The 13,328-nt window shown below is 47.0% G+C and overlaps 1 protein-coding gene across 2 annotated transcripts; it reads left to right on the top strand.

Annotated features, from left to right (window-relative positions):
- Nucleotides 1-4,079: 4,079 nt before the first annotated feature.
- On the top strand, nucleotides 4,080-12,210 carry LOC122542563 (G-protein coupled receptor 161-like). 2 transcript variants are annotated; one of them, XM_043680450.1, is made up of 4 exons: nucleotides 4,080-4,283; nucleotides 4,501-4,817; nucleotides 7,500-9,530; nucleotides 11,477-12,210. In XM_043680450.1, exons 3-4 carry the CDS (start codon nucleotides 8,330-8,332, stop codon nucleotides 11,611-11,613), a joined length of 1,338 nt encoding a protein of 445 aa, XP_043536385.1. In that variant the 5' UTR covers nucleotides 4,080-4,283; nucleotides 4,501-4,817; nucleotides 7,500-8,329; the 3' UTR covers nucleotides 11,614-12,210. The 2 variants fall into 2 exon arrangements, with proteins under 2 accessions (XP_043536385.1, XP_043536386.1); XM_043680451.1 differs by lacking the exon at nucleotides 4,501-4,817.
- The last annotated feature ends 1,118 nt before the right edge of the window (nucleotides 12,211-13,328 follow it).

Here is a 13,328-nt window from a genome sequence, read left to right as displayed (position 1 = left end):
CACCCGTCGCCTGGAGGAAGAACGCCTCATCTTCCACCTTGAGACCCTCCAACCACATGGGATCAAAGTGGATTTCACCAGTTTCCTCAATTTCCCTCCCCCCACTTTACCCCAGTTCCAACCTCCCAACCCGGCGCCGTCCCCATGACCTGTCTCACCTGTCCATTTTCCTCCCACCTATCCGCTCCACCCTCCTCACTGACCTATCACCATTACCCCCCACCTCCATCCAACTATCGCACTCTCAGCTGCCTTCCCTCCCTCCCATTTCTCTCTCCACCCCTTTGGCTGACAGCCTCACTCCTGTTAAAGGGCTTTTGTCCGAAATGTCGATTCTCCTGCTCCTCCGATGCTGCCTGACATTCCAGACTGCAGTCTCGACTCTAATCTCCAACATCTGCTGTCCTCACTTTAGTGCTGTCATTGATAGAGTTGAGTGTTGTAGGGGCTGCACTTATCCAGGCAAGTGGGGAATATTCCACCTCAGTCCTGACTTGTGCCTTGTCGATGGCTGGCAGGCTTTGAGAATTCAGGAGGTGAGTTACCCATTACAGAACGTTGTAGCCATTATATTTCTGTAGTTGGCCAGGTTTCATTTCTGGTCTGTTGTACACTCCAGGATGTTGATGGTAGGAAATTCAGCGAAGGAAAAGACATTGTGCATCAAGGGGCAACAGTGAGATTCTCTCTTGTTTGATGGACTCATTGTATGGTGCCAATGTTATTATTACTTAATCTCCCAAACCTGGATGTTGTCCAGGTCTAGCTGCATTTAGTGCCTCAGTATCTGAAGAGTTGCAAATGGTGCTGAATATTGTGCAGTCATCAGCAAACATTCCCACTTCTGACCTTATGATGGAGGGAAGATCATTGATGAAGCAACTGAAGATGTTTGGGACTACCTTGAGGAACTGCTGCTTAGTGTCCTGGAGATTAGGTATGACTCCAACCAATGGAGACTTCACCATCTGAATCCCATTGATTCCAGATAACCTCGGGCTCCCTAATGCCACACGCAGACAAATGCTACCTTGATACCAAAGGCAGACCCTCCTGTTTTGCTTCTGGAGTTCAACCTTCTTGTTCATGTTTGCACCAAGGCTGTAATGAGGTCAGGAACTGAGCAGGCAGGACAGGAATCAAACAGAGCATCAATGTACCAGATGTTGCTGAGTAAGTGTCACTTAAAAGCACTGTTGAATGATCTCTTCCATCACTTTACTACTGATTGTGAGTAGACTAATGGGCATTAATTGACTGGAACAGATTTACTCTGTTGTTTGTGGACAGAACATACATGAACAATTGTTGGGTGATTGCGAATATTGTAGCTACGCTGAAACAGTTTGGCCAGGAGCAAGGCTCAGGACTTTCACTCACTGTCTGCGACTGGAGATCGCCAGTGCCATGGGCTAATGGGCATAAGGTCAGTAGATTGAATATATGGCCAGAGAACTGATAAGGTGGGGGAGAGCATCAGATATCTGAGGCATTGAGTCTAGTTCTGGGACAGGTTACATCTGAACAAGATTGGAACTAATAGCTTCACAGGGAGGTTTTCTGGTGCTGTTGCGGTGGGTTTAAACAACCTGTCAGGGGGATGAGAACTTGAGGAGTAACGCCAATTGAAAGGAAATTAAGTTTAAATTGTGAGGTAATGCACTTTATCAGGGAGAATGGAAGAGCCGGATGTTATTTAAATGGGGAAAGACTGCAGGAAGCAGCAGCACAGACAGCCCCGGTCCTTGGCAGTTTCAACAGCCCCTGGTCCTTGGCGGTTTCGACAGCCCCTGGTCCTTGGCAGTTTCAACAGGTCCCCGGTCATTGACAGTTTCGACAGACTCCGGTCCTCAGCAGTTTTGACAGGCCCCCCCAGTCATTGACAGGTTCGACAGGCTCCACTGGTCATTGACAATTTCAACAGGACCCTGGTCCTTGGCAGTGAAACCAAGAGGTTGTGGAATGAACAAAAAATAATATTTGTCTTAATTTTGTCTATTTTTTAAAGTGTATAATTTAGGTACTTAAATGGTGTTGTTTTGTGGCAAATTGTACACGTTTTATTATATTTTCACACGTACAAGTAACGTTAAATTTCTGTCTATCTACCTACCAACCAGGTCATTTTGCTCATCTACACTTCCCAAGTTCCCTCTCTTTAAGAAACTGTGGGGAATGGGGTGCTGTCTTCCTTTGTTCCTTGCTCTGAAGCATAAATGCGACACTCTGGGTTTTGATCAGTTTGTTGACAAGATGGGTATCACTGGCTGGTCCAGTGTTTTATTCTCCAAGCCTAGTTACCCTGGAGAAGCTGGCGACGAACTGCTTCAGTCCCTGGGCTGTAGGGACACACACACACAGAAAATACTGTTTGAGTCCACAGCCCTTACAGAATTCTAATCAGGTTTTGTTTATATTTCAGCATGATCAGATGCTAAGTAAATGCTTCAAAAGTTATGGCTGTTGTTCTGGGGTAGTAAAGGTGTTGGCATTGAAGCCATTATGCTGCCTTTTACCTTCAGCTGCTGACAGCATGTTCTGGTTTGCCAGAGGAATTCCTGTTTTATTTTCTAATCCTTAAGTTTTGGTGAATTTTCTGCATTTGTTGCTTTGGAATATTGTTCTTAGTCACAGCTGGTGACCTTGTCATCTGTGTGACACATTCCCAGTGCTCAGGCACATGTTAATCGCTGGGCCAGAAAGAGCCAGCAACAACAATGATATGCTGCATTTACATACCACCTACAATATAGCAAAACATGTCAGACATGCTTCATAGAGGCATAAATCAGACAAGATTTGACATCAAGTCACATCAAGCAATATTAGGGCTGGTGTACAAAAGCTTGGTCAGAGAGGTCCATAAGCATCTCGAGAGAGACAGACGTTTAGGGAGGGATTTCTAGTACTTGGAGCCTAAGCAGCTGAAAGCATGGCCATCAATGACAAAGAGGTTAAAATTGGAGCAATGCAGAGAGGGTTGCAAGGCTAAAGGAGTGGTAAGGAGGGCTAGGTGAGGCCATGGGTGATTTTGATAATGAGGATGAAGCTATTGAACTCAGCGTTAGGTTCTGAAGGCTGAAAGGGCCTATGCAGAAAACGAGGTGCTGTTCCTGCATCTTGCATTGGACTGAAACACTGCAACAGGCCCAGCCCAGCTCTCACTGTCCTTTTGGAAAGAGCGGCCTTGGGGTTAACAGCAGGGGCTGGCCAGAGTTGACCAGGGCCGACTGTCCCGCTGGTGCTAACCGCTTGCTTTTGGTGTTTGAGACGCACCTTAAGCAGCGTCGGAACTGAGAACAAAAGGAACAAATCCACCCTTTCCCGCCTGCCCAGAGAAAGCTGTTTGTCATGGGGGAGTGGGGGCGGGAGGGGATAGAAACCAAAGATTCAAATAAAGGAAAGGCTGAAGAAGCCAGACCAAGCAGGAGCTCAGGGGCTGGGTCCTTTCCAGAAAACACTGATAGATTTCCCTGGAGTCTTACAGGAAATTCTAGAAACAAACAGCCAGACTGCACTCCAGCTGCTGCTGGGAGCTGGTCACAGGGGGCAGAGTAAATGTGAAAAATACCAGGGAGAAGCTGGAGGAACATAAACACATGCAGGCAGAGACAGAAATGCACAGAAAGAGACAACAGCAACAGAGGGGAAGAGAGAGAGAGAGAGATGGGCATACACACTCATACTCAGAAAGACATACAGATGTTACAGACCAGCGGAAGTACAGATGTACATAGACAGCTAATTAAACACACACAAACAACCGTACAGTCTGAAATATATGCTCATAGGCAAAAATGTACAAAATTGAAAACCCATGGGGACACGTAGCATGAGAGATATAGCTACTGAGTTTCTCCAGTACCCACTGATTTGATTTCAGCAAACCGGTGTCTGTTGGACATTGTGTGTTGCCTGTTGTCATTCTGATGGTTAATAAGCCTGGCTCAGTCCCATTATAGCCTGACACCCACTTCCTCCAGTCACCTGATCAGAGCCAGGAGTGAGAGCTGACTTTATTTTGAACCCTTTCCTTCTGCAGGGAAGGAGAACTTTGAGACTTGGCCAGGTTCAGGCACTTGCTGAGCTGATGTCAGCCCACTTCCTCCGTCCGGAACAGAAAGCGTGTCATTTCATATCAACAAACAGCAGCCTGCCTCTCACAGACTGCAAACCAACACTGGAATAGGAAAACTATTCCTGAATAAAATACCCATTTCACAGGCTCAGTGTGTTCACCAGATCCCTGCACTTTACATAGTGACGGATTCTCTCTCTCCAAGGTAATTATGTTTTCTGTGTTCTCCAGTATATCTGTGCCTCTGAATTTCTGTTTTTCTACCACTGTGTTTGTTACTTTTTGCTTTTGAGTGTGTAGCATGTGTCTAGTTCTTAACTGGCTCCTATATATTTATGATTTTCTGCTTGGTCCGTGACAGTCTGGGTTCCTCTCTCTCTCTCTGTCCCTTTCCCTTTCTCTGTCCAACTGATTTTTAACAGCAAACCGAGGGTGAAGTGGGATTGTCCAAAGCTAGTTTGATAAAGGAGCCATGGGACAGAGACAGGAAACTCGCCACTTCCTTCAATGGGAGCGGTGGAGTTTAACTCAGCCTCAGTGAAACAGACGCCTGCATCTTCAAACAGAATGTCTGCACTTTGAGGAAGACGACAGAGGCAGAGGTGAGAGTCCCAGCGAGAAACCCGAGGCAAAACGTGGAGCAGAGATTCCCCTAAAACCCAAGTGAAGGTGAACTTCGTGTTTCTGACAGTGTGGGAGATCCCAGTTGTTGTGAAGTGGAGTCAGTGACGTTGAGCTGGTAAGGGCACAAACGACTTGGATTTATTTTGAAGTGAACTCTTTTCTCCAAAGAATTATGTTTTTGAAAGTCAAGGATTCAGGAATCACCTCGTGTTGGGGCGTTTAAATGAATAGATGATAGATTCCCTTTAGTTATATTCAGCAAACATTCTGTAATGTTTCCAAAGAATTGATCAGTGATGCCTCGGGGGAGGCTCCCACTTTCTCTCCCCGGGACCAGATGTGAGTCATGTTCCCAGCTTCTGTGGGGTGTGTACATTTGGATTAATTCATTGCCCCCAGTCCTTCATTGAAACGCACGGGTAAGGCATAACACCCAGTGCAGTCTCGGTGGGGTTGTGATGAGTCCAAGATGCCCGGTGTGGGTGAATGGGACTGGAGTTGCCACTTGTGTGCCAGGTTCAGTAAGCAGCTGCCTCAGGCCTATGGGGTGGCAGTGCCTCTGGGCAGTGTGGGTCATTGTCTGTCACGGCTGGTTCATTATTGACCACAGACTCTGGATAATGTTGCTTTATCCAGTGGCCTAATGGATGCTTCCTTCTGGTTGGATAAGCAGTGGGAGATTGAGCTGCACTTGGCTTCAGGGTTAACCCTTTCCTTGCTGCACCGTGGGACATGTCATCTGTCAGTGAGACATGGAACCTAGGCTGAAAGTGAGGGGGGGAGTCTCTTCATTGTCACTTTGCAGGATGCAAGTCAATCACCTTACGGAACCTCTTTGCCGTTGACCCTGATCTTCTGCCCACTTGTCATTTCAATGCACTTTGCTGTGACACTCACACCTCTGTCCTCAGTCAGCTCAATGAAGCCCAACACAGGCACGATCAGCACCTCCTTTTCTCATCAGACGCTTAGACATAACATTGGTCTGAACAATGTCAGAAAATAAACTCTGTTCCCCCAGTTTGCTTTCTTTTTATAGATTCATAGAATCCCTACAGTGTGGAAACAGGCCATCTGGCCCATTGAGTCCACACTGAGCCTCCGAAGAGCATCTCACCCAGATACACCTCCTACCCTATCCCTGTAACTCTAAATTTCCCATGGCTAACCACCCAGCCTGCACATCCCTGGACACAAGGGGCAATTTCCCATGGCCAATCCGCCCCAAAATGCACAGTTTTGGACTGTGGGAGGAATCTGGAGCACCTGGAGGAAACCTACACAGACACAGAGAGAGTGTGCAAACTCCACCCAGACAGTTGCCCGAGGCTGGAATCGAACCCGGGTCCCTGATGCTGTGAGGCAGCAGCACTAGCCACTGAGCCACTATGCCAAATGTCAGATTGTGGCATGTTTTCCTGATTTGTTTTTGTGCAAAGCTGTCTTTATTCTGCCATTAACACCTACTTTAGCAAATACTTTGTTTCTTTCCAACAACCTTGACCATTTGAGCTTTACATGGCGACATATTATAATTGTGAACAGCACATTTCATTACGAATACAATGGGCCTATCTCTGTTAATTAATTTTGCCCACCCTCTGACCTGTAACCCAAACCTCACACTTTGTGCTCGCTCCCCCTCCCTCTTCCTCTTTATATGAACAAAAGGGGCAAAGGTTTTCCATCCTCTCAGACTTGCTCTGTAAGATTGCAGCTGATGTGACTGTAACCTCAGATCCACATTTCTCACCCCTTCCACCCCACTCCGTGCTCTGTCCTTCAGCCTTTCTGCTTCTGCCGCCTTCCAGATGGAGAGTACCAAAGACTCACGACCCTCTGAGAGAAAGAGATTTTACAGAGTAAATGGGTGACCCTTGATATTCAGACAATGATGTCCAGTTCAAGATACCCCCACAGGAGGAAACACCCTCTCCACATCTCCCCTGTCAAGACCCCTCAGGATCTGATACATTTTTAATCAAGTTGCCATTTATTCCTGAAACCTCCAGCAGATACAAACCGAGCCTGTCCAGCCTTCCCTTTCCACCCATTCCAGGTATTGAACAGTAAACATCTCTGAGCTGATTCCAACATATTTACAGCATTTACTCAATTAGAGGACCTATACTGTACACGGCTGTCCAGATGTGGTCTCACCGGTGCTCTGTATAACTGTTGGCTCAATAGTGCCTTTTCATTCCCTCTGCAATGGATGGTGTGGAGATGGGGCTGGGCTGGGTCTGACAGTGATGGGAGGAGGGAGGGGCTCACAGCTCCATGTAGCCACCAGGATGTTGGGGTTGTGTCTGTGAGAGTAATTCCCCCCCCACCCCACCCCGACTCCTCGCCATTCATCATTTTGAAGTGTTTATATCATCATAAATACACTGTCACAAAATCAAACTGAAGACCTTTGCCAGTCACTGATCATTCCTTAGTTGGAGCAGCTTACTGCGGATGTGGGAATCTGTACTGAAAATCAACAAAATGCTGGAGATCCCAAAGGAGTCAGGCAGCATCCATGACGAGAGAGCATCCAACATTTCCAATATAGATGACTCTTCATCAGAGCTGGTGAAGTGTGGACGGGACTGCATTTATGCAATCGTTTGGTGGAGGGTGGGATAGTGGGTAGTGGTGCTGATGGAGAAAAGATATTCTTAGTTCAGATTAAGTGATCTTTCCATCCTGGATATTGGGATAAAAATGTCTCCCAATTTCCTTGTCCTGAGCAGGAATGTTAATGATGGAACTACAGATGCCCACATTTCTTTGTATGTTTTCTGGTTGACAGGAGCCAATTGTCTCCCGAGGCTGGTCATCGGCTGCTGGAACTAAGCTGCAGGATCAGCGGGACCATCTGAAATCACTGACTGGTGACCAGTGACTGGTGACTGGGACCTGGTGCCTGGAGGGGTGGGAGGAATCCCTTCAAGAACTGCATTGTTCACTGAGTGAGGTTCGGAAGGAAAAGGAGAGACTGAGCTCAGCGTTTCTCACCAGCTGCCCCACAGAATTTCATAGCCAATGAAGCGTAATCACTGTCGTAATGAAGGAAATAGAGCACAGCAAGATCCCACCAACAGCAATGCGATAATGACCAGAAAATCGTTTCCTTTTGTGTGATGTTAACCGAGGGATCAATATTGGCCGGGACAGTGGGCAGAGATTCCCTGCTCCTCTTTCAGATGATGCCATGTTACCATTTGCTACACTGAGAGCTGAGCAGTCAGTTAGAGCCTTGGATTAACCTCGTGTCCACAGGGCTGCCCCTCCGATAATGCAGCACTCGCTCAGAGCTGCCCTGCAGTGTCAGCTTTAATCTCTATGTTCAGACCCTGATATGGTATTTGAATCTGGAATGTCGTGATTCTGAGGGAGGTTTGTGGGCAGTAAGCTTTTCTGTCTCCATCCTACAGTTAGTTATTTGCAAAAGGTTACAGCTGACCAACTCATTCCACTGGGAAAGGATGAAGGTAACTCCAACGGAATGACTGTGTGTTACTCTCTCTACAAGTGAAGCTGACGATTATGACTTGAGCCCCAAGGTTACTGGGAATCAGGGAGCTGACTGAATTCATGAAAGTACTAGTTTTGAATTGAATACTCCCAGTGACATTAAAGATGAGCAATCTTCACAGTGGGATCCCATCAGGGTTTGGATCCAACAGCAGTGGACAACCTCGACCATTATTGGCAGAAACCGCCACCCAGGCAATTCTCTATCTACTCATCCTAATCATTGGCCTTCCGTTGAACACCCTGGTCCTGCTGTTGGTCTACAAGTGTCGAGCGTTGAGGAGCATCACCAATGCATTTGTGACCTCCCTGGCCCTGGCTGATTTTCTGATCACTCTTTTAGGCCTGCCTGTCATTGTCATAGCAACCATTGCCCAGAGTTGGCCTTTTGGTGGGACATTTTGCCAAATCTCGGGCTTCCTAACCTTCTCATTGAGGAACGTCTCCATCCTGTCGGTGGCTGGCATTGCAGTGGACAGATATTATGTAATTGCGAGGCCCTTCATCCTCACCATAACCCGGGACAGAGCTCTCAAGACGATTGTCTTCCTGTGGTGGAGTGGGCTGCTCTGTGGAATCCCACCACTCTTTGGCATTGGGCTCTATAAGTTTTCTCCCACCAGGTATTTGTGTGACTTCAGTTGGCCTGATGGAGGATCCAGTCTGGCGTATGGGATCTACCTCTTCATTTGGATCTACCTGACCTCTTTGCTAATAGTCACCATCTCCTATTACTTAATCTACCAGGTCACCCGTGACCACATGAAGTATAAAGCCCAGCGTCTCGCCAGCAGCCTGTCCCCTGGGTCAGGAGACGGCTCCATTCCCAGTGAACTGAAGTCTTTCAGGCTGTTGCAGGCAAGTCTTTCAAGGAAGTGGGCGAGCTTCATGTCTTCCAGTTCGACGTTTAATCTGAACGCCAGCAGCCCTTCCGATGTAGCGATGGAGTCCAAGACAGCGAAAACCATAGTTGCTGTGATAACAACCTGCCTGGTTACCTGGCTTCCCTACTTCGTTCTGAACTTTCACTGCAGCTCCCTGTCGGACAGTAAACCTCCCAGAATGCTGGACTTCCTGGCCACTTGGCTGACCTTTGTGAACTGTGCTCTGAATCCCGTCCTCTACGCTCTCCTGAACCGCCAGTTCAGGCACTGTCTCAGGGAGAACATGCGCCTCTGGTTTCGACTCTCCGCTCAACAAGCTTCGGAAGATGCCCCAAGGCTGGCTGGCACCACCCACAACGGGGGCATCGCCAGAAGCCAGGCTGATGTTGGCGATGGCTCAGCCCCTTTCTCCACTCGTCGAGGTAGCTCTGTCCCTGTTTGATTCTGAGTGTGGGGCTGGAGCCCAAGTCCACCTTCAGATAGTTTCACATTTCTGACAGAAATGAGCAAGAATCTGAGTCGATGCAGCAGCACCTGACTGGTTTATTCTGCAATCGATGCGTCCGGATTTAAAGGGAGGGTGGTGACTTAAGTTAGGGGATAGGTCAGCCATTGGCTTCCGCACAGAATCACTGAAATGTACAAAGCAGGAGGAGGCCACTCAGCCCATTGGATCTGAACCTGCTCTGCGGGTGTCATTCAGTGCCGTTCCCCCCATTGTAAGCCATGACCCTGCACATTTTCATCCTTTCCAGATATCCCTCAAGTTCCCTATTGGAAGTCTGGATTGACCCATTGTCTCCATGCTCCCAGGAAGTGCTTTCCAGCTCCAGCTAGTTGCTGCCTCCCACTCCTGTAGAGGGCATCCAGACATCCTCTATCCAGACAATTCCCACATGTGGTGAGCAGAGCACTGGCTTGGAATTAAGGATTGTCATCCGATGGGATAGTTGTCCCTGTTGGGTGTGGAGAACCCCTCTTAATTGGAATAGCCCCATGCCCCCATCAGTTGGAGACATCTTGATAGCAACTCCTAACTCTGACTGAGAGTGTTATGGATCAGAGCAAAGCCCTTCAAACTGTATCCAGATGATAGTCTAGACCCTAATATTTTCTCATTTTAAAGGCAGGTGCTGGACATTGCATTCCAGATGCAATTTGATTGGTCAAACTGTTCGGCATTAAGGAAAGCACTTTATTCATCTACTCTAGTTAAAATAAAAGAAAAGAAAGATGAAGTTGGGAAAACTTAACTCTATTGGAAATCTTAACGGAATAATAGATTATTTAGCTACTAAATGGTAACCGTTCCAATGCAGTAACATCCCACAAATGCCCCCTTGACAAAGGCAAATGCAGTAAAATACATTGTCTCACAGATGATTCTCCAGTCCAAAAGGGAAAACATGAAGACAAAACCCTGAGAGGAACAGAGAGAGAGAGAGAGAGAGAGAGAGAGGGAGAGAAGCAGGCAGAGATGTACTGCAGCTTCCAAGCCCAGTTTCAATTCCCCAGCTCCTGAGAAACTAAACCTAAAAATCCTGGTTCCGTGGGAGGCTGCCTTTATTGTTCCAAATTTCAAAGAATAAACTCCAGGCCTCACAAGTGTTTTGTTTTATGGGCTTCAGTAATCAGCTCTACACCTCTGTCTTAAAACCTCTCTTCAAGGGGAAAATCCTCACAGGGGGAAAATACAGAAACCACAACTTAGAGAGCCCCCCCTCCTCCCCCACCCCATGTAACATGTGGCTGTATTGGGTAAGGAAAAAGTGATAACTCCACTCACTGCTGTCTCCACACAATGCACACAGAGTGGGGGGGGGGGTCACTATGTGAAATATGACAATAGGTCCTGTAGCCCAACAGAGCGACGGCACCTTCCAGGACAGGGCAACACTATATTGTTCTCATCCACTTGGTTCCTCCCTTCCTACTCTGTTTCCTCCCTAAGCTTCAAACAGCTCCATTGCACCTTTCATCTTGCTGTCTGCCTAGGCCTTGATAATCCCAGACAAGGATATGATAGCTGCAGGCTCGGAATATAGAAAGGAGAGCGAGAAAAGGGGAATCAGCTCAGAACAGCAAGGAAAGGAGAGAAACACTGAAAGAGGGAACGAGAGAGGCAGTGGGGAAGGACGTAATAATGAGAGGGAGGGAATGAGAGAGGCAGTGGGGAAGGATGTAATAGAGAGAGAGAGAGACGGAATGAGAAAGGCAGTGGGGAAGGATGTAATAGAGAGAGAGAGGGAACACGTTACAACGTAAAGTAGGCTGGATCAGGTTTAACAATGTTTACTCGTTCTAAACCCAACAGGTTGAAGAGTAGGAGCTGATGCAGATGGTTTGTTGTCTCTTTTTCTTGTTGTAGATTTGCCAAAGCCAGCATCCCGAGTGTTCCCTGTGGATTCCTCACTCTTCAGGAATCCTCTGGTGAGGCCACGATCAGCATCCTTCCAGCAGAGAACAGTTCCTGCTCAGAGGCATAACAGTCATGCAGCACTGTGAGGCTGAGTCCAATACCAACCTGATCCTGCAAATGGTCACTGAGCCTTGGCAATGGACTGGAATCCCTGGGAATGGTCAGTGAGCCCTGGCAACAGAATGGAATCTCTGAGAATGGTCACTCAGCGTTCATAGTGATCAGTGACTTCTCTCCCCAGTGGCAAATGTCACTGACCAATGGCCAGTGACCATCCAGTAATGGGCATTGATCACCAACAATGAGCATTAATCACCAGTAATGAGCATTGACTATCAATAATGGGCATTGATTGCCAACAATGGGCATTAATCTCCAACAATGGGTATTGATCATCAATAATGGGCATTGCTCATTAATAATGGGCATTGATCACCAGCAATACACCAACCAGCAATTGGTTTTCTGATATTGAAACACTGGGATCATTTTAATTGACAGGTAACAGGAGATTATCTGTATGTGAAAATACAACAAGACCTCACCAACCAGGACATGTCCAAGTCAGAAAGGGAATGGCCTAGAATTCCAACAGATTGTTCACTGCTGTATCTGAACTGTTTCCCAGTGGCTGCGGTTAAGACATTATTTCTAATCTGATAGTTCAATCCTCCTGAAAGAAAAATGTTCAACAGATCGACCTGACAGACACGAGACCCAATATCAGGGATACGTGGACATTAACTGCAAAAGAAATATCCGCTCTGGTCAAAGCATGTGAATTATCAAATGAAAATGCTCAGCCTATAACAACCAATTGTTGGTAAATTAAACTTTGATGCTTCCTAATTTACCAAAAACATTTCTTACCATTCCTGCAGATTGTTAATACTCTGAATGAGGGGTTGGTACTCTGAATGAGGGGTTGGTACTCTGAATGAGGGGTTCTTTGGGTGACTGGAACCTACAGCATAGAGTCAGGGTCATCGAGATGTACAGCATGGAAACAGACCCTTTGTTTCAACTCGTCCATGCCGATCAGATATCCCAATCTAATCTAGTCCCATTTGCCAGCATTTGGCCCATATCCCTCCTAACCCTTCCTATTCACATACACATCCATATGCCTTTTAAATGCTGTAATTGTACCAACCTCCTCTGGAAGCTCATTCCATACACGTACCACCCTCTGTGTGAAAAGGTTGCCCCTTAGGTCTCTTTTAAATCTTTCCCCTCTCACCCTGAACCTATTTCCTCTAGTTCTGGACTCCCCCACCCCAGGGAAAAGACCTTGTCTATTTATCCTATCCATGCTCCTCATGATTTTATAAACCTCTATAAGGTCACTCCTCAGCTCCAATGCTCCAGGGAAAACAGCCTCAGCCTATTCAGACTCTCCCTATAGCTGAAACCCTGATAACATTCTTATAAATCTTCAGTCCCAGAACTGATGAGAAATTGAATAAATGATCATCAGACTCAAACTATGAAGCCAGGATTGTGTTGTTAAATATGTTGACGTTGGAAATCTGCTCCCCCCTCAGTCTTTGCAGCCCGACTCCAGTCTGCTGTTTCCCTTTGGCTCTGCGATTTCTCGATGTTGAGAATTTGTAAAGATTAAGATTCAAGTGATTTTTCTCCTGGGGGCAGTGTTCAGATGACTTAGTCAGGCTTGATGCCAAGTGTTTGCAAGCTGATAGGCTATGGGAGGCGTCACATTCCCTCACTGATGTGCCGAGTCTCTCTAGTGCAAGCACAGTTAGGGCAGAGTGACGGAAACTGTTTTATCTTCTATAATCAA

Source organism: Chiloscyllium plagiosum, chromosome 40, assembly GCF_004010195.1.
Source record: "Chiloscyllium plagiosum isolate BGI_BamShark_2017 chromosome 40, ASM401019v2, whole genome shotgun sequence".
In the NCBI taxonomy this organism is placed as follows: domain Eukaryota; kingdom Metazoa; phylum Chordata; class Chondrichthyes; order Orectolobiformes; family Hemiscylliidae; genus Chiloscyllium; species Chiloscyllium plagiosum.
The sequence above is the reverse complement of the archived record's forward strand: the minus strand, read 5'-3'. Positions and strand labels throughout refer to the sequence as shown.

Excerpts from the sequence above, each read along its gene's own strand:
- LOC122542563 (XM_043680451.1), top strand. The coding sequence starts at position 8,330 with ATGAGCAATCTTCACAGTGGGATCCCATCAGGGTTTGGATCCAACAGC. Across the intron at positions 9,531-11,476 it reads CCCTTTCTCCACTCGTCGAG|ATTTGCCAAAGCCAGCATCC; the intron begins GTAGCTCTGTCC and ends TTCTTGTTGTAG.